The 23293-nt window shown below is 41.6% G+C and overlaps 2 protein-coding genes across 2 annotated transcripts in view; one reads left to right on the top strand and one right to left on the bottom strand.

Moving 5' to 3' along the window:
• ftcd (formimidoyltransferase cyclodeaminase) overlaps positions 1-15324 on the top strand; it is a gene marked incomplete at its 5' end in the record, with an annotated part of 67250 nt that extends 51926 nt beyond the window's left edge. Inside the window, 4 exons of the mRNA XM_084312650.1 lie at positions 6573-6616; positions 10853-10991; positions 13955-14050; positions 14970-15324. Coding sequence (XP_084168776.1) covers positions 6573-6616; positions 10853-10991; positions 13955-14050; positions 14970-15053 — 363 coding nt within the window. The 3' untranslated portion in view covers positions 15054-15324. The remainder of the gene's footprint in view (positions 1-6572; positions 6617-10852; positions 10992-13954; positions 14051-14969) is intronic.
• A 4355-nt stretch (positions 15325-19679) lies between these two features.
• On the bottom strand, positions 19680-22623 carry LOC311246079 (uncharacterized protein). Its single transcript, XM_084336152.1, has 2 exons — positions 22506-22623; positions 19680-21777 (listed from the first exon to the last, which is right to left on the bottom strand). The coding sequence occupies exon 2, from the start codon at positions 21691-21693 to the stop codon at positions 20308-20310; it is 1386 nt and encodes a 461-aa protein (XP_084192278.1). The 5' UTR covers positions 21694-21777; positions 22506-22623; the 3' UTR covers positions 19680-20307.
• Positions 22624-23293: the final 670 nt, after the last annotated feature.

The following is a 23293-nucleotide window of genomic DNA, read 5'->3' as shown; positions in this document are numbered from 1 at the left end:
TCGCGATAGCGCCCCTAAGAGGATCTGGCCGGTATTGCACCTTCTCGAATTCAAAGAGTAGGGTATATCTGCAGTGCCGCTCGGCGACCTTAAATATAGGTTATTAAAATGGAATAAAAGCAATAACAACTTGCAACGGATTTATCCGTGCTTCTGTCCACAACGGGTGGAATCGAATCACGGATAAATACGTTGTTCGTCCCCATTGTGTTAATCAAAAAATCCTCCACTCCTAAAACAACGACGACGAAATGTTTTCAGCATGAGCTCTATTGACCATAATTCACACGGAACATGTTGCTCTTATGTCCCACTCAGGTTGGGTTCCTTTCCACCCTGTTCCCACCTCGTTGACACCTCACCTTATACACCACCTTGGGAGACATAAAACCTTGAGCATGACATAAGAGCAAAATGGCCGCCGTGTGAATATCAATAAGGAAGCTTCTATGGGTGTTTTTTCCCCCACCCTGTGGTGCTCGCATCCGAGATGTGTGAATGAATGAATGAATGAAAACTTTATTTAACAGATTGCAGAATGGGTACAGTACGGCTCAATACACACAATTGTTAAGGGGATGCAGACCAGAGAAAGACGTTTGTCTTGTTTACATCAGGGTCCCCCATTTTCAATTCATAGTGACATTTATGACATACACAACATACATGACATCATGACATTTATGACATAGGGACATACAGTACATGATACAGGTGTATAGTACTGTTACATTTGTGACATATATGATATGCAAATATACAGTACTGTTACCCAGAGATCCTAACAGAAAATATATGGAGCATGTCTATGTTCCCCGGGTCCTATAGGTTCTATATTCCCCGGTCGCGATAAAAAGGGTCCTATGTTCCCCGGGTCCCCGCTCCCGCTATCCGCTCCCGAAAAAGCGACAAGTTGTGTGAGGGCCGACCATGTCAGCTTGCTTCATTTCTCTGTCATTACGGTAGTGTTCTCAAACGTACACGACTAAAAAAGGGTCCGATGTTCCCCGCTACTCCCGAAAAAGCGACAGAGTTGTGTGAGAGTGTAGATAGATGGTGCAATATGTGTAATTGTGTATGTGTGTGTGTGTGTTAGGGTGACCAAACGTCCCGATTTGTGCGGGACAGTCCGTTCTTTAGCCCTTTGTCCCACATGCTGCAACAGAAGAAAAATTTCTTGAGATGTATATCTGTTATTTATAGGCCGACTAGACATTTTCGTTGACATAAGTCGATTTTTCGTTTTTGTTTATTTATTAAGTTAACACTTTGGGTGCCGGGAAACGCCTAAACACGTCATTCCCGGCCATGCTCAAGTTGCCGAAGACGCCTTACAGCGTCTTTAATATCAATATTTCAAAAATCTGGGATCGGATTCATATGTCCCCTCCGCTGGCCTGAGATCCACCAGGAGGACCCACTGAGCTCTCTGGCGGTTCAGGAGCGCCATCTGGTGGCCGATCGGCGCAATCGTTTAACAGGAAGTGCCGTAGAGGTTGTGCTGGACGGCCGTATTACTTCCGGGCACTCGCTAATAGGTCCCGGGACTCGATCTCGACACACTACATAGCGATCGATTGCCAATAACTCGATAAACAACATGATTTGGACGTATATACCATTATACAAGCTGGAGATGGACCGGGTAAATCTACATCCCATAATGATAAAATGTCTACTCTACGATGATCGCCCAACGGCGCGCGGAGACTGGGGTGAGTTTTAGCGTGTAAAGTTACCGTCTTCGATACTAACTGCTATTATCAACATTTGACCCACATTAGATGATTGGTATAACGCTGCCCACGGAATTATAAACGCCCCCTAGCCCATCCGGTCAACATCAGATGACGTGTAGTAACTTCTAGAAGTACGTCTAGTTGGAATTTTTTATATCGCGCTGATTGCCATAAAACTGTATTGCATCATCAATATAATGTATTTGGGGCTATAGATCACGTTCTGGAGAAAGCTGCAGAAAGAGATGAAAACATACTTATACATTAGACCATACTTTACTATGAATATGTGAATGAAAAAGTTTAACGTTGCTACACAATGAACAATACATATAGGACTTTGAATGGGCCCTAATAATGGCAATGTAGCAATAGAATTAAAAAAGTTATAGCCCTGCAAAGAAGGGGACTTTCTCTATAGACAAATAGAGCCGGCAACCTACGGTTGATAATGAATTTAACCCATGGCAGCCAAAGTGTTAATATAAAGCGTGTTTCGAACATTTTTGAGGTTGTTAAATACACCCTTTTGATTTCTTTAAGTGGCGAGTGACGTCTTTTTCGTTGTAACTTCAGTGGACAGCGCCTTGGTGCTGAAGTGTCATTCTTACTTAAATATGACTATGACGGGCGACGACGGCACCACACATGTGCACAGTAACAATGCAATTAATTAATGTCTTGTTGTAATGAGTATATACCCATTGGGTCTCATTCCCGAACGAATTTACGACAACAAATTTCCTCTTAGGCAGATTTCTGCCCATTTAAGACATATTAGGGCTGGTAGCGCGAGTCCCCAAATTTTCCTGAGATCAGATTTGAGCATGGCTGAGAGCAGATTTAAGAGTGCTGAGGAGCACTCTTATGATTGATTGACTAATTGAAAATTTTATTAACTTGACAGACTGTGTTCTCATAGTGATTCCTTCATGTTAACGTCTCCTTGGAATTAATTACTTAATGATAATTAAAATAAATATGACAATATTTGTACGATAAGAAATTACGCATTTGATGTCGGAAAAATAAATAATATGGATTAATCTGATCACAGGGCAGCTGCTTAACCATATCTGAACCAGCTATTTTGGACAAATGTATAATTACTTTAATTACTCAGATATTCAAACACAATTATGCAATTATTGTGAAATGATTGAAAATAATAATTATTTAATGCCTTCTGTGGAATTTTTATTTCTTATTTGTTACACATCTGTTTTAATGATTAATTATATACATTTGAAAGAATGCAGGTCAACATGCAATGTATCCCATTGATTGGTATACAGTGGGACAGACCTTTGTTTGATTGATTGATTGATTGATTGAAAACTTTATTAACAGATTGCAGAATGGGTACAGTACAGTACAGCTCAATTACATACAATTGTTAAGGGGATGCAGACCAGAGAAAGACTTTCGTCTTGTTTACATCAGGGTCCCCCATTTTCAATTCATCATAACATATATGACACACACGACATACAGAGACCGTACTGCTACATCTATACATTTATGACATACCAGATTTGCAAATACAGTACTGTTTGTGATACAAAAAGAGTCCAGAAAAGAGAGTATATACATTTGACGTAGAAACTGTTGGAGGAGGTTGGGTAGGAGACACTGTACAAGCAAAACTGTACATTGGAATATTGACAAAACCTACTTGGTCATTTATTTTACTGTACATTGGAGGGGGTTGATATAGCTATAAACCTGCATTCCTTCGAATATATCATTAATCAATTAAACTTATATTGAAATACACTATATAGCCTATATACACCAACACTGAAATGACAGTGGATAAATAAATAAATAAATAAATAAATAAATAAATAAATAAATAAATAAATAAATAAATAAATAAATAAATAAATAAATAAATAAATAAATAAATAAATAAATAAATAAATAAATAAATAAATAAATAAATAAATAAATAAATAAATAAATAAATAAATAAATAAATAAATAAATAAATAAATAAATAAATAAATAAATAAATAAATAAATAAATAAATAAATAAATAAATAAATAAGAACTAAAGCTAATCGCATGGAAATAGCAAGTCTTGTGTGCGCCAGTATGGCCTATGTGTCTAATGAACAGTAGCCTATAGGCTTAATATATTCTAGTTACTTGTTTAATTAGGATTTAGTAGATACTATATATGCTCTGCCTCTGCCCTACGTACAGTATAAGTACAGACTGTACTAAATTCTAATGCAACAAGTCAAATAAGCCTTTACTGCGTTCATTCATTACGGCGTAGGCATTAATGGAATAATAAGCCTATACTGCGTTCATTCATTACGCCGTAGGCTACAGTATACTGCGCACGCGCGCGTGTGTGTGTGTGAGCGCGCTGCGGCAGTTGTACCACGAGCTGTACTATATATTATGACAATACATGAATCTAATCTCATTTCGATGAGACACTTCCGCATCCATTTCCACACAGCTGCGTCATTACTTTGCCTTATAAGCTCTGGAGGCGTTGTTTTGTATGCAAATTACCTGAATGGGAACGCGCTTTTGAGTTTAAGACAGAATCACATTCTCCAAGCAGATATCAGATCATGTCACAGGTGCGACCGTTTCAGCCACTTAAGACATATTACCAGCACGTTCGGGACTCTTGTCATTGATTCTGTCTCAGTCGGTTCCAAGATAAGTCTTCCAAAATAACTCTTTGGAACATTTTCGGGAATGAGACCCAATGTCATGCATCTTCTTTTTTTTTTTTAAGGGGGAACTATTTTACTATTTCTTTCACTATTTGGGCACTTTTACACAATTCCTGTGAGTCTATGGAACACCTCTGTAATATATATATTTTTTTTATTCATTGTTTTGTATTTCTAATCAAGTACTCAAAAACAGCATTTTTCTACCTCAAGATCTTAAGCCGTTTTGAGCCTGGGCTCCTAAACCACTGCGGAGCGTCGTCTTCGCCTGAACATTAACATGCAGCGGTGACTATATGACATCACATATAGGCACATTTTCAAACGACTCAGTTCAGTGAGGGTGAATATTGTGAGAGGAGAATTGGAAGAATGCGCCAATATGAGAATTTTGAGACATAGATCATATTAATATAAGTTCACATAGCTAGGAAACAATGCTAAACACTCAAAAAGGCAATTTATAAGATAGTTCCCCTTTAAACTTATTTTTTAGCGTTTATTGCTTTTCTGGTCAAGCATGACCGACAGATACAGGGTGAAACGGGATATAGATCAGGGGAAGACATTCTGGTAAATGACGGCGGGTCCGGGAATCGAACTCGAGTCCACCAGATCCGTGATGCAGCACGGTTTTCCCCGACGCAGAGATAGCGCCGAGATATGCGGTGAGCTACTGGAGCCCCCCCTGTCATGCATCTTCTTGAAGCGGATTCAGCTTGTTTTGCTCCAATTTGACGTCAGTTTAAAACCCTACTCCTATGGCATATTTAATTCCGCCTGGATCTTTTCTTTTTATTGTGCGCTGTAGCATTGTCAAAGAGTAATTGCTTTTGCCCTTTTCCCTTTGTAACTTCATCCTTTATCTTTCAATATCTTATTTGACTTTACTGTACGATATAAGCGTGTATTAAAAGACGGAGCTGTTAATGCGTATTGATGGTTTGTGTCCCCGGGCAAGCTATATTCACGTATTCACGTAACTCGCATATATTCAAATGATTCCTATAATTCCTGTACAGTAACTATTCAACTAATAATGTTATTAGGTCATTCTGGGACCACTCAGCATAATGCCAAATACTCGAGTGACTGACGGACATATCTGTTGCACCGCTATATTCACGTATTCACGTAACTCGCATATATTCAAATGATTCCTGTAATTCCTGTACAGTAACTATTCAACTAATAATGTTATTAGGTAATTCTGGGACCACTCACGCATAATGCCAAATACTCGAGTGACTGACCGACATATCTGTTGCACTGCTGTATTCACGTAACTCGCATATATTCAAATGATTCCTGTAATTCCTGTACAGTAACTATTCAACTAATAATGTTATTAGGTCATTCTGGGACCACTCACGCATAATGCCAAATACTCGAGTGACTGTCGGACATATCTGTTGCACCGCCGTCAGCAGAACCTTTATTTCAGCGGGGAACATAAGGACCCTTTTTTTGTTTGGGAGCGGGCGGGAGCGGGGAGCATAGAACCTTTATTTCGGGAGTGGGGAACATAGGACCCTTTTTTCGTATTTTTTGAAAAAGCGGGGAACATAGAACCCGGGGAACATAGGACCCAGGGAACATAGGGATGACCCCAAAATATATACATATGATGGGGAGGAGACTGTACATTAGGAGGGGGGGGGGGGGGGGGGGTTGGACATTTACGGTGGCCAGTTTCGAATTGCAGCGTACAGGGTGAGGTCTCGACGTGGCTTTTGAGGGGAGGAGTGAATTATTAGTCAGAGAAACAAATGCTTAAGAATTAAACACGGGGGGGAGCTCCCGTAGCTCACCGCATATCTCGCCGCCATTTCTGCGTCGGGGAAAACCGTGCTCGTCACGGATCTGGGGGACATGAGTTCGATTCCCGGACCCGCCGTCATTTCTCAGAATGTCTTCCCCTGCTCTACATCCCATTTCAACCTGTTTCTGTCGGTCATGCTTGACCAGAAAAGCGATAAACGCTAAAAAATAAAGTTTAAAAAAAAAAGAGTTAAACACGGGTTGTAGAACCTGCTCTGAGCGTCCGTAGGTCGAGGATGTGTTGGAAAGCCACGTGCGTGAGTCACTTCACAAAACTATTTCCTGTGTTGACTGTCCCCATTCTGCTTTTAGGCGGCTCTGAAAATGCAGAAAAACACCCCAGACGAAATCAAAAGGTAATCTTTTTGAATGTCAAATAAGGAAGGGAGGGGAGATGGAATTAAGTATGAAGAAATAATGGAATATACAGGAATAAGTCATGTACCTGTAGAGGTTTACCAGTGTGGTATGGACCTCTACTCTCACTCCAGTAACAACTGTATTGCACTTTATACCATGGTCCGGCTGAATTCTCTCTCCTGGCAGGTGTGCGTTAAAACCGTTTAACCCTTTCTTTACCACACTACCAAAGGGTTAACCCGTTCACGGTGACAATGCAGAAGGTTAACCCGTTCACTTCCACACGACAAAGGGTTAACCCTTTCACAATCAGCCTACAGAAGGTTAACCCTTTCACTACCACACTACAGAAGGTTAACCCTTTCACTACCACACACTATGTAGTGTGGTAGTGAAAGGGTTAATGCACATGTAGTTCGGCTACAAGTTTAACCATCATTAGGGCGGCTGGGTGGCGCAGCGGACATTGCACTCGTCACCAACGCAAGAGACACCGGGTTCGACTCCGGCTGTCGGCATTGCCTCCGGCTTTGGCCAGCCGTCATACTAACTCAATTGGCAGAGTTAGCGGGTGGAAGTCGATGGGTGGTAATCTGGACGTTGTGGACAGCGACTCCTACAGGTCGGTTGGGGACGCCTGCACAGCAGAGACAGGAAATGGCGGCGGTAGTGTGAGCCTCCCACACGTTACACCTCGCCAATAAGAGTCCGCGCTGGCAGGTGAAAAGATGTGACAGGCTGCCTCCTCGTGTACCGGAGGGGACATGTGATGCAAGGCTTCTATCCTCCCTACAACCGGCCAGTGGGGGGCATATGCGAGCAACGTTCAAGACCGGGGAGGGAAGAATTGGCACATTGGAATTGGGAAGGGAGAAACAAATTTAAAAAGAGGAGAAAAAGTGGATACAAAAATAAATGTTTAACCACCATTCTAAATCCATCCACTGCCCGACCTGTAACCATAGCGACATTAAAGAGCACAGCTGTCAAAGCTTTACTCGTTATCGACTGCGGTGAAGCAACAGCTGACTTATTAACCTGATGACCGGAAAGGAAAAGCACACCAATGGCAAAGTGTAAGACCTTCAACCAAATACTATCGTGAATGTTTTTTTTTATTATATATATTGTGTCGAGTGGTTCTTCGCCTCCATGCCGTGCCTTAAAACCTCACCTTCTCGCTGATTATCCCTTACATAATCAGACGTTAAGATTAGATTCGATTAAGATTAAACTCATTGCACACAGTGCAACGTAGTCATGCAGCGACACACACATGCGATGGGCGACACACATTGGAAACCTGTCCAAGTGCTAACTTAATTACAGTGGGTGTATAGTCGTACACTAACTCCGGCGCAGCCAGTCTAACCGGATTCCAACATGAAAAGAAAGCATTTTGGGGGTGTTGCCTTCAGCTTCAAACAGCACAGACGTGAAACTCTCAACGTCTCAGACGTTGGAATTGGAACATCTGTGTGACGTTGGAATTGTGGTTCTGTGAGGCTTTTGTTTGTTGTTATTGCATTTCAAGCCAACCTAAAGTACCCCCTACTACGCAATCAATCGTGGTGATCCCCAGGATATATAATTAATAGTCTATATATTGTGGCAGACCGGCAGTGTGTGTGTGTGTGTGTGTGTGTGTGTGTGTGTGTGTGTGTGTGTGTGTGTGTGTGTGTGTGTGTGTGTGTGTGTGTGCATGCGTGCGTGCGTGTGTGTGTGTATGTGTGTGTGAGTGAGTGAGTGGATGACCTGGATAAATTCACATGGTCACACAGGTTGGCAGTTTATTGAAGTAAAGTTTTAGTTCTGAGGTCTGACATCATCACCTCATTCCCATTGTAACATTAAGTTAACAAAGCACTGAAGACTCAAAACTAAGATAACATAAGATAAGATGTCGAAACACGGGCGACCCGGTTTCGATTCCCGAATCTGTCTCTCCCTACTGGACTGCCCAGTAGTAATAAAGCGATAAAACGCCAAAAAAAAAATATATCCTCTTTTTTGGTCTATCCCAAAGCTTTTGCCGTACAAAATTCGGCCCGATTATAGCACATTCAATTTACGTTTGGAAATATATAGCTGAAATGGGACAGTGGGACACAAAATGGCACCTAGATACCCCTATTTTTTATAACAACTTCTTACTGTTGGGATGGAAACCAGCTACATTTCCCAATTGGCAAAGACAAGGTATTCACAAACTATTTGACATATACAGTGAATACGGTCTCAGATCCTCTCAAGAGCTCAAACAAATCTATAATGTCCCTAGTACATCCTTCTTTTTTTATTTACAGTTGCGGACTGCAATGCGCACTTACGGTGTCCCATGGAATCAGCCTTTACCAGTTCATCCTTTAATGATTATAGTGAGTGGCATAAATGTTAAAAATGGTTTTGTTTCTGGGTTATATAATAAAATACAAGGAAAGCTAAACAGAACTACAGGTAATACCACTGTCTGGAACATAGATTTAAAGGATTACAACGCCTGCATAAATTGGCAGAATGTATGGGATAATATTCCGTTAACCTCTCGTAATTATAATAATCAATTAACTCATTACAAACTGATACAAAGATTTTATCTGTCACCCAGGAAACTCTGTCAAATCAAAATTTTACAAAGTCCCCTATGTGCTTTATGTCAGCAAAAAGTCATAGGAACATACATACATATGATGTGGGACTGTCCAGGAGTACTAGCTTTTTGGGCCAAGGTTGCATTATTTCTCACTAATATAACGGAGATAAACATACCTTGTTTGCCACACATTTTATTATTAAATGATGATTAATCTCTAAAAAATCACAACTGCAAGCAGGCAGGCTACACAGTATATGACTATACTGACAGACAATCTATATACTGAAAAGACACTTTTTTATGCCACTGTGGGAATTAATATGAAATGCTGATGTGAATGTCTCTTTCCCCTGAACTTGTTTAAAAAAATATATATATATTAAAAAAAAAGTTGATAAAAAATAAATAAAAATGTATTACATTTTTTAAAATCTTTTCATGTACCCCCTGGGGACCACCCACGTACCCCTAGGGGTACGCGTACCCCCGGTTGGGAAACACTGCTGTATACAATGGGACAGACCTTTGTTTGATTGATTGATTGAAAACTTTATTAACATATTGCAGAATGGGTACAATACAGTACGGCTCAATACATACAATTGTTAAGGGGATGCAGACCAGAGAAAGACTTTCGTCTTGTTTACATCAGGGTCCCCCATTTTCAATTCATAATGACATTTATGACATACATGACATACAGGTATACAGTACTGTTACATTTGTGACATACAATATATGCAAATATACAGTACTGTTAAACAGAGATCGTAACAGAAAATATATACATATGATGGGGAGGAGACTGTACATAAGGAGGGGGTGGGTGGGAGGGGGGGTTTGGACATTTACGGTGGCCAGTTTCGAATTGCAGCCTCCCGTAGGTGCTCTTTGAGAGCGGTTTTGAAGGTGGGTAGGGATTAAAAATTGTTTTACGGCTGTCGGTAGGGCGTTCCACATTGATGTGGCATAATTGCGAAACGTGTTTAGTCCCTTGTTTGTGCCAAATCTGGGTTGAGCATGATTTGTGGAACTCCCTCTGGTGTTGTGGTTGTGGTATTCACTGACCTTTCGACACGCCAACATTTTCGGGAATTAGCTTATTGGCTTCTCCAGAGAAAGACAAGAAGATAGATAACAGTTTCCTCTCTGTGCGTTCAGTGGAAAGCTATCTGGCTGCACGTTAGCCTAGCTTAGCACAATGAATGGAAGCGGACCTTCAGAAGAGGTGTTAGTTGGACAATGCCTAGGCTAACCGGTCATGTCCGCTTCCATTCATTGTGCTAAGCTAGGCTAACATGCAGCCAGATAGCATACTGAATGTTAGCATGTTGTATATATTATGTTTTCTATGCAAAAATCCTTTTCAACAAAGTAACTAGTAACTGATGGGTCCAGATAGATGTAGTGCAATAGTACAATATTTCCCTTGAAGTGTAGTGGAGTAAAAGTATAAAGTTCCCTAAAATGAAAATACTAAAGTACAAGTAGCTCGAAAATGTACACGTACAGTACTTGAGTAAAAAAAATACTTAGTTACTTTCCACCACTGCCCAGAGGGGAGCGGTGTGATGTCAGGTGAGAGAGCAGTGGGGGTCCGGGTTTGAAAATAACCAACACACTTGTCCTTCTTAAGGAGAGAGGCCGCCATGCAGGTTGGCCTGAAGAAGGCCGTAGCGGTTCCCCTGTCCCTGGCTGAGAGAGTCAACACCCTGTGGCCCGGTCTCAAAGAAATGGTGCTCTATGGAAACCTAGCCTGCAAATCTGATGCTCAGGTACCGCTGGATGGATGGATGGATGGATGGATGGATGGATGGATGGATGGATGGATGGATGGATGGATGGATGGATGGATGGATGGATGGATGGATGGATGGATGGATGGATGGATGGATGGATGGATGGATGGATGGATGGATGGATGGATGGATGGATGGATGGATGGACGTTCAAATGGGAATGGGTGTATGTATGAATGAATATTGAGTTTTGAGTATGAAAGCGTATCTAACGCTATAGATTCATCATAGGACAGTGTTACACTACCATGAAGTTAACAATGAAACCTCGCCCACTTCTAGTCAGACAGATAGAGAGACAGATCAATTTGTTGGTTGTACAGATACAGTCTCTGTACAACCCGGTTCCCTACCACACAGTAGGAGACGATTTTTGACCTACTGAGTGGACCTGCTGAACAGTAGGATAGTGTTACACTACCACGAAGTTAACAATGAAGCAAGGCCGTTATATACAGCTGTAATACATGATACGTGGCACAGACAGGCTCTGTTTGGACATGCTGTAATTAGGGCTGTCAAAGTTAATGCTTTAACTTTGGAGATTATTTTAAATTATTTAAAACGTTAAAAAAAAAGTTATCTAGATTAATCTATGGAGTGAAAAATGTTCAACGTTCTGAACTTTCAGCAGTATCTTTGCTTGTTCTTTTTTTGCATTGACTCATGCACCTTTTTGAAAATCATCTGACATGAAGATGGAACACATTTCTGTTGTTAATATGATTTATATTACTGGTAGTGGTAGTTCATACAAGTTTGTGTTGATTCTACATTAATTCCATGATTTTACTCAAGTAAATATCTGTTACAAGCTTCGGTCTTACAGTAAGTAGAAAAATGCGATTTTTAATCTAGATTAATTACAGTAAATTGTGAGATTAATTAGTTATTTTTTTATCTATTGACAGCACTAGTTGTAATACATGATACATGGCACAGAGGGGCTCTGTCTGGACATGATGTAATACATGATACATGGCTCTGTCTGGACATGTTGTAATTAATGCTGTCAATCGATTCAAATATTTAATCTGATTGATCGCATGATTGTCCATAGTTAACTCGCGATTAATCACAAATGAATTGCTTTTTTAAATAGTTTTTATCTACCTTAAACAGATCTTTTTCAAGTTCCAAGTTTTAATACTCTTATCAACACGAGAGTCAACAAATGCTTGCTTTATGCAGCCATTTAACACAAAAGGATGACCCTCATGCATTGCAAATTTGCATCAAATTCAAAACAGAGTGATGCACAAAATAACTTAAAAGAAAATAATAATTTAAAACAATGAATAAAGTGTTCATGAAATAATAGGGGAAAGAAAACGTTAGGAACTTGTTACATTCACCCACACAAGGGCTGAGTACGCACCCCCCCCCCCCCCCCCCCCCTCTCTCTCACACACACACACACACACACACACACACACACACACACACTAATACCGCGTTAACTTTGACAGCCCCTTAGTTGTAATACATGATACATGGCACAGAGGGGCTCTGTCTGGACATGATGTAATACATAATATGTGGCACAGAGGGGCTCTGTCTGGACATGATGTAATACATGATATGTGGCACAGAGGGGCTCTGTTTGGACATGATGTAATACATGATACGTGGCACAGAGGGGCTTTGTTTGGACATGATGTAATACATGATACATGGCACAGAGGGGCTTTGTTTGGACATGATGTAATACATGATATGTGGCACAGAGGGGCTCTGTCTGGACATGATGTAATACATGATACATGGCACAGAGGGGCTTTGTTTGGACATGATGTAATACATGATATGTGGCACAGAGGGGCTCTGTCTGGACATGATGTAATACATGATACATGGCACAGAGGGGCTTTGTTTGGACATGATGTAATACATGATACATGGCACACAGGCCATCAGGCTGCTAAACGAACAATGAATGAACACTACACAACAACAACCACCAAACGCACATAGCACACACATCCACACGCACACACTCACTTTAAACAAACACACTGTAGCACCCACTCCACACACTTTATAGCACACACCCACTTTAAACAAACACACTGTAGCACCCACTCCCCACACTTTATATTTATGGATGAAGGATTGCACTACAACTCGTACACCTTACTGTAAATTGTACCTAAAATTGTACCTCATCCCATTTCTGCTTTGCACTAGATAGTACTGTACATTAGTACACTGCATAGTATTGTGTATTGTATATTATATGGTAACTCAGAACATTGTACATATGTCTATACCGAACACTGTGACCTCATTTTCTTCTTCTAAATTCATGCTATATTATGTTATTATGTTATTTGATACTATCTTGTCTAGCACAGTCTCTGGAGCGTAACAGTAAGAAGCATTTTGTATGAAAGTATTCTGTACTTCTGTATGACAACTATTAAAGAACTTGAACTTAAAGAACTTGAACAGAGGGGCTTTGTTTGGACATGATGTAATACATGATACATGGCACAGAGGGGCTTTGTTTGGACATGATGTAATACATGATACATGGCACAGAGGGGCTTTGTTTGGACATGATGTAATACATGATACATGGCACAGAGGGGCTTTGTTTGGACATGATGTAATACATGATACATGGCTCTGTCTGGACATGATGTAATACATGATATGTGGCACAGAGGGGCTCTGTCTGGACATGATGTAATACATGATACATGGCACAGAGGGGCTTTGTTTGGACATGATGTAATACATGATACATGGCACAGAGGGGCTCTGTTTGGACATGTTGTAAATAATACATGTTCCGTGGCACAGAGGGGCTCTGTTTGGACAGGTTTAATACATCATGATACATGGCTCTGTTTGGACATGATGTAATACATGATACATGGCACAGAGGGGCTCTGTCTGGACATGATGTAAATCTCCTCTTTTCTCTGGGTGTACAGGTTGCTGCCAAAGCCCTGGAAATGGCTGTTTTTGGTGCATACTACAACGTTGTGATCAACCTCAAAGACGTCACCGATGAGTCCTTCAAAATGGCTGTAAGTTATTATATCATAGTCATAGACCATATCTCAGACTGCAGTTATGATACCATAGTCATAGGCTGTTTCTCATAGACTGCAGTTATGGTATCATAGTCATAGACAAGTATCTCATAGACTGCAGTTATGACATCATAGTCATAGGCTGTTTCTCATAGACTGCAGTTATGACATCATAGTCATAGACCTTATCTCATAGACTGCAGTTATGACATCATAATCATAGACATTATCTTATGGACTGCAGTTATGATATCATAGTCATAGACGAGTATCTCGTAGACTGCAGTTATGACATCATAGTAAATAGACGAGTATCTCGTAGACTGCAGTTATGACATCATAGTCATAGACGAGTATCTTGTAGACTGCAGTTATGACATCATAGTCATAGACGAGTATCTCGTAGACTGCAGTTATGACATCATAGTCATAGACGAGGATCTTGTAGACTGCAGTTATGACATCATAGTCATAGACGAGTATCTCGTAGACTGCAGTTATGACATCATAGTCATAGACGAGTATCTCGTAGACTGCAGTTATGACATCATAGTCATAGACGAGTATCTCATAGACTGCAGTTATGACATCATAGTCATAGACGAGTATCTCGTAGACTGCAGTTATGACATCATAGTCATAGACGAGTATCTCGTAGACTGCAGTTATGACATCATAGTCATAGACGAGTATCTCGTAGACTGCAGTTATGACATCATAGTCATAGACGAGTATCTCGTAGACTGCAGTTATGACATCATAGTCATAGACGAGTATCTCGTAGACTGCAGTTATGACATCATAGTCATAGACGAGTATCTCGTAGACTGCAGTTATGACATCATAGTCGTAGACGAGTATCTCGTAGACTGCAGTTCTGAGTTGTGTTTTTGCATGTGTTTGCATCCTGCAGACCCAGCAGAAAGCCTCAGCGCTGCTCCAGGAGGCTCAGGAGAGCGCTGCTGCCGTCCTGGATGCTGCCGACAAGAGAATGTGAAACTTGACGACAATGGGAATTCACCAGACTGCGCGCGTGGCCAGAGTCCAAGGGGGTTTGAACGGGACGGGACTGGTGTGTACTGGCTAGAACCGGCGGGCCACTTCTTGCGTACAAAACCGAGTGGGGTCACAGGGTCAAAGTGTCCCGTGCGATCATCTACAAGAAGGCCAAGATGCCTTCGCAATGCCCACAACACTGTACTGGGATGGCTTGATGTTGGTGTTTATACTTTAGACAAACCACAGTACAACCTGTACAATGAGGTGTTTCTTGGCTGTGTTATTGCATCATACACACAAATGACCATACTGTGATACTGCAGTACACCTGTAAACCATTTTAGGATGGAGGAAAAATAAAGAAATCACTTATGAGTACAATGGGGTCCTTGAGAAACAGTGAGGTCCTTGAGAAACAGTGGGTCTTTGAGAAACAGTGGGTCTTTGAGAAACAGTGAGGTCTTTGAGAAACAGTGAGGTCTTTGAAAAACTGAGGTATTTGAGAAACAGTGAGGTCTTTGAAAAACAGTGAGGTATTTGAGAAACAGTGAGGTCTTTGAGAAACAATGAGGTCCTTGAAACAGTGAGGTCTTTGAGAAACAATGAGGTCCTTGAGAAACAGTGAGGTACTTGAGAAACTCACCGTTCTCGCCTCATTATCTCATAAGCGTGTTGATAAATGGTAAATAGACTTCATTCTTTATCCAAAGCACACATCACATTCACCCATTCACTCACATCATTCACACACCGACGGCGATTCTGATTAATAGAATAGAATACATAAATAACAGAGCGGGTATGCTAGAGATGTGCAGTAAGAACAGTATGTACAGTATTAAAGGGGCACTTCACCAAAAAACAATGCAGATATATTTTGCACATAATCTCACACACGTTCCAAAAAACAGTTTTGCACTGTTGAATCCCATAATTGTCAACCTAAATGAATGTGTGTGTGCAAAACTGTTCCGAGTTTTTGGATGTGTGTGAGATTATGTGCAAAATAAATCAGCATTCTTTTTTGGTGAAGTGCCACTTTAACACTTGCACTACCACACTAAATAAGGTTAACCCTTTCACTACCATACTACAGAAGGTTAACCCTTTCACTACCACTTGACTTACTTGACTTAAGCCTTTGCACTCCCTGCGGAGCATAGGCCACTGACGATTTCTTTCCATGTTGCGCGGTTTTTGGCCTCCCGAACGATGTTGTGCCATCCCAGTCCAGTCTCTTTCATTTCCCCTTCCCAAGAACGGCGCCAGGTGTTTCGAGGCCTGCCACGTTTCCTCTTTCCAGGTGGGTTCCATCGTAGGGCTTGCACTACAGGTTATTAACCTTTCACTACCACACTACAGAAGGTTAACCTTTCACTACCACACTAAATAAGGTTAACCCTTTCACTACCACACTACATTTACATTTAGTCATTTAGCTGACGCTTTTATCCAAAGCGACTTACAAGTTCTGTACGACAAGCCATCAGGAAGGGCACAACTCTATCAGCTGAGTAACAATGTTCATCAAAGTGTTGAGTGCTACAGTGTAGGTTAGTTTATTAGGACAAGTGATGACAGTATGGTTAGTTAGGGTTAGATTTTTTATTTTTTTTTAAATTCAGATAATGGTTGAAGAAGTGCGTCTTTAGTCGACGGCGAAAGATTGGACGTGTTTCAGCTGTCCTAACTGGGGTGGGTAGTTCATTCCACCATTGTGGGGCAAGGACTGAGAATAGGCGACTTCTCTTTGATGACCCTCCCGGAGCTTGGATAGGAAGGTTAACCCTTTCACTACCACACTACAGAAGGTTAGCCTTTCACTACCACACTACAGAAGGTTAACCTTCCACTACCACACTACAGAAGGTTAACCTTTCACTACCAAACTACAGAAGATTAACCTTTCACTACCACACTACAGACGGTTAAACTTTCATTACCACACTACAGAAGGTTGACCTTTCACTACCACACTACAGACGGTTAACCTTTCACTACCACACTACAGAAGGTTAACCTTTCACTACCACACTACAGAAGGTTAACCTTTCACTACCACACTACAGAAGGTTAACCTTTCACTACCACATTACCGATGGTTAACCTTTCACTACCACACTACAGAAGGTTAACCTTTCACTACCACACTACAGACGGTTAACCTTTCACTACCACACTACAGACGGTTAACCTTTCACTACCACACTACATACGATTAACCTTTCACTACCACACTACAGAAGGTTAACCTTTCACTACCACACTACAGAAGGTTAACCTTTCACTACCACACTACAGACGGTTAACCAACATATGAATATGCAAGACAAAATAAACCTTAAATGGACCCAGGGTTTATGTTCTGTTGCAGTGTTTGCTAATACAATAGCTGACAGGAAATACACTTCAAACTATTCCTAGCAACTGGGCGGCCGGGTAGCGCAGCGGACTAAGCGTCTGTCTACCACCGCAGACACACTGGTATTGAATCCAGCTGTCAGTGGTGCCTCCGGCTTGGCCGGTCGTCATACTGACACAATTGGCAGTGTCAGCGGGAGGGAAGCCGGTGGGTGGTAATCTGGTCGTAAACAGCGACTCCTACACGTCGGTCAGGTCGCCTGCACAGCGAGGAAGGGATCTGGGTGAGGTAGTGTGCCCTCCTACGCGTTACACTCACCCAATGAGAGTCCTCGCTGCCAGGTGAAAAGAGGCTGCTGGCTGTATCGGAGGAAGCATGTGATAAGACTTCAGGGCTCCCTAGACCGGCAAGTAGGGGGGAAATGCACGCAACGACCAGGAAGGGGAGGGGCGAATTGGTATAACGACTAAATTGGGATGGGAGGAAAATACAAGAAAAATAGGAGGAGAAAAAGTGGATAAAAAAAAAACTATTCCTAGCAACAGAATTCCAATGAAACCGGATAAACATCATTCTCTTTTTACACACATTCCGGAATTTATTTTACCATCTAAACTTTGGGTTCAGATAATGTTCCTGAATTGAGTTTGACTTGTTTCTCATTCATAGTTAAAGACAGTAGAGGTGTGAATGAATGAATGAAAACTTTATTTAACAGATTGCAGAATGGGTACAATACAGTACGGCTCAATACACACAATTGTTAAGGGGATGCAGACCAGAGAAAGACTTTTGTCTTGTTTACATCAGGGTCCCCCATTTTCAATTCGGGTTGAGTCGTTTCTTGTGATATATTCACATTCACACTCCAAGTGATTTAGATGAACTTCACAACTGCAAATACAACTGCTGTCCCAAGAATGTCAAAACAGACATTATGGTTCTTCGGTGCAAGAGTTAGATTAGCTTACAATGCATATTTTTATTGAACCTTTATTTCACCAGGTAAGAAGCTTGAGCTCAAAGAGCTCTTTTTCGAGCAACACCTGACATAAAACAACAACAAACAACCATACAGGACAGTACGTTTACTGTACAACCAAGTATCAAAGGCTTACATTTGGTTCACACTGCCTCAAAACTTTTTCTTTTCATTCATGATTTATTTATCTGACACAAGATGGAACGATTCTAAGAATTTTTAAATTATTGTTCTATAAGTCACAGCACAGCTTTAAATGGTAAATGGCTGCATTTATATATCGCTTTTATCCAAAGTGCTTTAAAATGTGTTCCTCACATTCTACCCATTCACTCACACATTCACACACCGACGGCGGAGGCGACCATGCAAGGTGCCCAACCTGCTCATCAGGAGCAATTCGGGGTTAAGTGTCTTGCTCAAGGACACTTCGACAAGCTGCCCGGGAGGAGCGGGAATCGAACCGGGAACCTCCGGATTACCAGACGACTGCATCAAGCCTCGCGGTCCACAATCCCTTCAGGTTACTGTTCCTTTACATAGACGGCTGTGTCAACTTCATGTTGACACAACCCTTGTGCCCTGACCCTGCAATGTTTTCATGTCCACAAACGCTAGGTTTCGTGTATTGTAAACTTGTCAAGTGACAAGGTTATCCAGTCAGGCAGGTGTGTAAAACAGGGCATTTTCTCACAGAAAAGAGAACGGAGAGGAAATATTAAAAATATATTTTTTGAATTGGATAAATTCAGGGAGTGGATTCTCTTTTTACTTTTTGCAATGAAACGGTTCTTCCAATTCAACTAACAAAGTCATTACTTAGACAGAAAGGTCCATCGGTTTGATGGTACATTTTGTGTTCACTGAGCTGAAAATGAACTGACCCTAAACCAAACCATGCACCGAAGTGAATGATCTGCGTAGCATCATCAGCTACGAGAGACGCCGTGCGAACAGAGATGGTGCACGGTGGATTACCGTTTACATTTTAACCTTCATTTAACCAGGCAGGTCAATTAAGAACAAATTCTTATTTACAATGACGGCCTGGCGAGAGGACAAAATGGCCTCTCAAAGGGTAACAAGGAAAGGGGACAAAAAAATATACGTATATATACAAAAAATATACGTATATATATATATGTGTATATTTTTTGTCCCCTTTCCTTGTTACCCTTCGAGAGGCCATTTTGCCCTCTCGCCAGGCCGTCATTGTAAATAGGAATTACTGTATGTATATATATATATATATATATATTAAAGACACAAACGATACATCACAGAGATAAGGGAAATAATTATTAACACACACCAAACAAATAACCAAATAAAATTACAAGGCATGTAAGACATGAAGCAGAACAGACTATTTACATGTCCTTAAAAGTAGTGAGGGAGATCAATTTGTCCATTTTCAAAGTCTTTTGCATCTCGTTCCAACTGTTGGGGGCAGCATATTGGAAGGAGGATTGACCACGTTAACACGGGGAACATCTAGCGAGATATGGTGAGTAGCTCTGGTGTATAGATGACAATTTTCAAAAGTGTATCAAATAAGGATGGGTCAGACCAAGGAGGGTTTTGTAAATGAGTGTAAGCCAATGGATTTCTCGTCGAGAGTGTAATGATGGCCAATTTACAGTCACCGTCACATAAGTCACACGATGTGTTGAAAAGGAGGCATTTGTAGCAAACCTAATTACTGAGTGATACAGAACAATGGGAGAATGGACTAGGGAGCGTTTAGCAGAGTGAGTAAAGCAGAAGCGATTCCTGTACAAGAAGCCAAGTTCTGCTTTTACTTCCGATTCATGATGTAACACATGCTGAGAAAAAGAAAGTGTATTATCTAGCCAGACACGGGTCCAGAGAGGACAGTTCCAGCTGTCGAATTCGATTGTGGGCTCTTTATATCATGTAATCGCACTCCGCATCGATGAACGCTAAGTCCCTGTAGCGATTATCCACCTCCCAACACAAATGAAGGGCCTGAGCGACGATGTCTTCAGATATCTTCTGGGCGTATTCGGGCAGCGTCATGATACGCCCGACCGGTAGGTAAACCACCAAGGAGGTGTCCTCCAATCTCTCCTCGGTATTCACCTCCTTGTCCTCCAATCTCTCCTCTGTATTCACCTCCTTGTCCTCCAATCCCTCCTCGGTATTCACCTCCTTGTCCTCCAATCTCTCCTTGGTATTCACCTCCTTGTCCTCCAATCTCTCCTCGGTATTCACCTCCTTGTCCTCCAATCTCTCCTTGGTATTCATCTCCTTGTCCTCCAATCTCTCCTTGGTATTCACCTCCTTGTCCTCCAATCCCTCCTCTGTATTCACCTCCTTGTCCTCCAATCTCTCCTCGGTATTCACCTCCTTGTCCTCCAATCTCTCCTCGGTATTCATCTCCTTGTCCTCCAATCTCTCCTTGGTATTCACCTCCTTATCCTCCAATCTCTCCTCTGTATTCATCTCCTTGTCCTCCAATCTCTCCTCGGTATTCACCTCCTTGTCCTCCAATCTCTCCTCGGTATTCACCTCCTTGTCCTCCAATCTCTCCTCTGTATTCACCTCCTTGTCCTCCAATCTCTCCTCTGTATTCACCTCCTTGTCCTCCAATCTCTCCTTGGTATTCACCTCCTTGTCCTCCAATCTGTCCTCGGTATTCACCTCCTTGTCCTCCAATCTGTCCTCGGTATTCACCTCCTTGTCCTCCAATCTCTCCTTGGTATTCACCTCCTTGTCCTCCAATCTCTCCTTGGTATTCACCTCCTTGTCCTCCAATCTCTCCTTGGTATTCACCTCCTTGTCCTCCAATCTCTCCTTGGTATTCACCTCCTTGTCCTCCAATCTCTCCTCGGTATTCACCTCCTTGTCCTCCAATCTCTCCTTGGTATTCACCTCCTTGTCCTCCAATCTGTCCTCGGTATTCACCTCCTTGTCCTCCAATCTGTCCTCGGTATTCACCTCCTTGTCCTCCAATCTCTCCTTGGTATTCACCTCCTTGTCCTCCAATCTCTCCTTGGTATTCACCTCCTTGTCCTCCAATCTCTCCTTGGTATTCACCTCCTTGTCCTCCAATCTCTCCTTGGTATTCACCTCCTTGTCCTCCAATCTGTCCTCTGTATTCACCTCCTTGTCCTCCAATCTCTCCTCGGTATTCACCTCCTTGTCCTTCGTCTTCTTCTTCTCTGCTGCCCGTGCCGGTTTGAGGAGAACTTTGGTCTCCTCCTCTATGCAGATCTCCACTAGGCTCCCCTGCTCTTTGGCCGAGAAACACCTCGACTTCCCACATCCCATGGTAGACTAGACGGTTAGCAGATGTCCGGGTGTTTAACGGTATGAACCTTTAGGTAGGTATGAATCTCCAAAGGGTTTTCATGACTGTAGGAATTGGACAAATAACATGAAACATTAACCTAGTGATTAACCTAGTAGACAAAGGTGTTGAACATACAGCAGCACCAACCAGAATCTATAGATCTTGACACGGTCAACATCGTACCTAACTATATAGGTTAAAGTAATGTCACATCTTACCTGTGCAACTGTATAGGTTAAAGTAATGTCACATCTTACCTGTGCAACTATATAGGTTAAAGTAATGTCACATCTTACCTGTGCAACTGTATAGGTTAAAGTAATGTCACATCTTACCTGTGCAACTATATAGGTTAAAGTAATGTCACATTTTAGCCGTACAACTATATAGGTTAAAGTAATGTCACATCTTACCTGTACAACTGTATAGGTTAAAGTAATGTCACATCTTACCTGTGCAACTGTATAGGTTAAAGTAATGTCACATCTTACCTGTGCAACGGTATAGGTTCAAGTAATGTCACATCTTACCTGTGCAACGGTATAGGTTAAAATAATGTCACGTCTTACCTGTGCAACTGTATAGTTTAAAATAATGTCACGTCTTACCTGTGCAACGTTATCCATCAATCAATCAATCAATCAACCAAAACAAAGCTCTCGTCAGATGTATTATTTGTACCTCCCAAACACCTTAAACTATAGTACTTAACTCCCAAACACCTTAAACTGTAGTACTTAATTACAAAAACAAAGTGTCACAATGAGGACAAAATATGAAATTACTTTACCTAATGATCTTCATTGGTTTCTGTTGTTTTCCCTCTTTGTGTATGAACTGCTCTACAGCTAAAGCTGCCTGGGTGTGAATAAGCAGAGGACTGCTCAGCTCCTAGCACTCCGTTCCCCACCATTGGTTAGAGAGCAAGGATCTGAGGAGGGTAACCTGATCCCAGGTCAGCCCTCATAAGGCAAGTGTAAACAAATGTCATCTGAGGGGCTGAGGTATAAGGTTGATTCATTGATTGATTGAACATTTTATTAACAGATTGCAGAATGGGTACAATACAGTACGGCTCAATACACACAATTGTTAAGGGGATGCAGACCAGAGAAAGACTTTAGTCTTGTTTACATCAGGGTCCCCCATTTTCAATTCATCATAACAAATATGACATACATGACATACAGATAGACAGTACTGTTTGTGAGTACAAAAAGAGTCTAAAAAGAGAGTACCGGTATATACATTTGAGGGGGAAGAAACTGTACATTGGAGGAGGTTGGGTAGGTGGGGTGGGACTGTACATTGGAGGTGGTTTGGTGTGTGGCGTGGTAGGTAGGCGGTAGGTAATGCTGATCTGGGGTCAGTCTTGCGTGCCACTGATGGCATGGGTTAGGAAAAGGGGCGGAGAGGCTGATTTCCAGTCAGCGGTCAATGGTGACTTTGCTCCACGTGGCTTCCAGGTTTGATTGATTGATTGAAAACTTTATTAATAGATTGCAGAATGGGTACAATACAGTACGGCTCAATACAAACAACTGCTAAGAGGATGCAGACCAGAAAAAGACTTCCTCC

Source organism: Notolepis coatsorum (genome assembly GCF_963971535.1).
Source record: "Notolepis coatsorum genome assembly, chromosome: 1".
NCBI classification, from domain to species: Eukaryota; Metazoa; Chordata; class Actinopteri; order Aulopiformes; family Paralepididae; genus Notolepis; species Notolepis coatsorum.
This window is presented reverse-complemented; position numbering and strand designations above follow the sequence as displayed.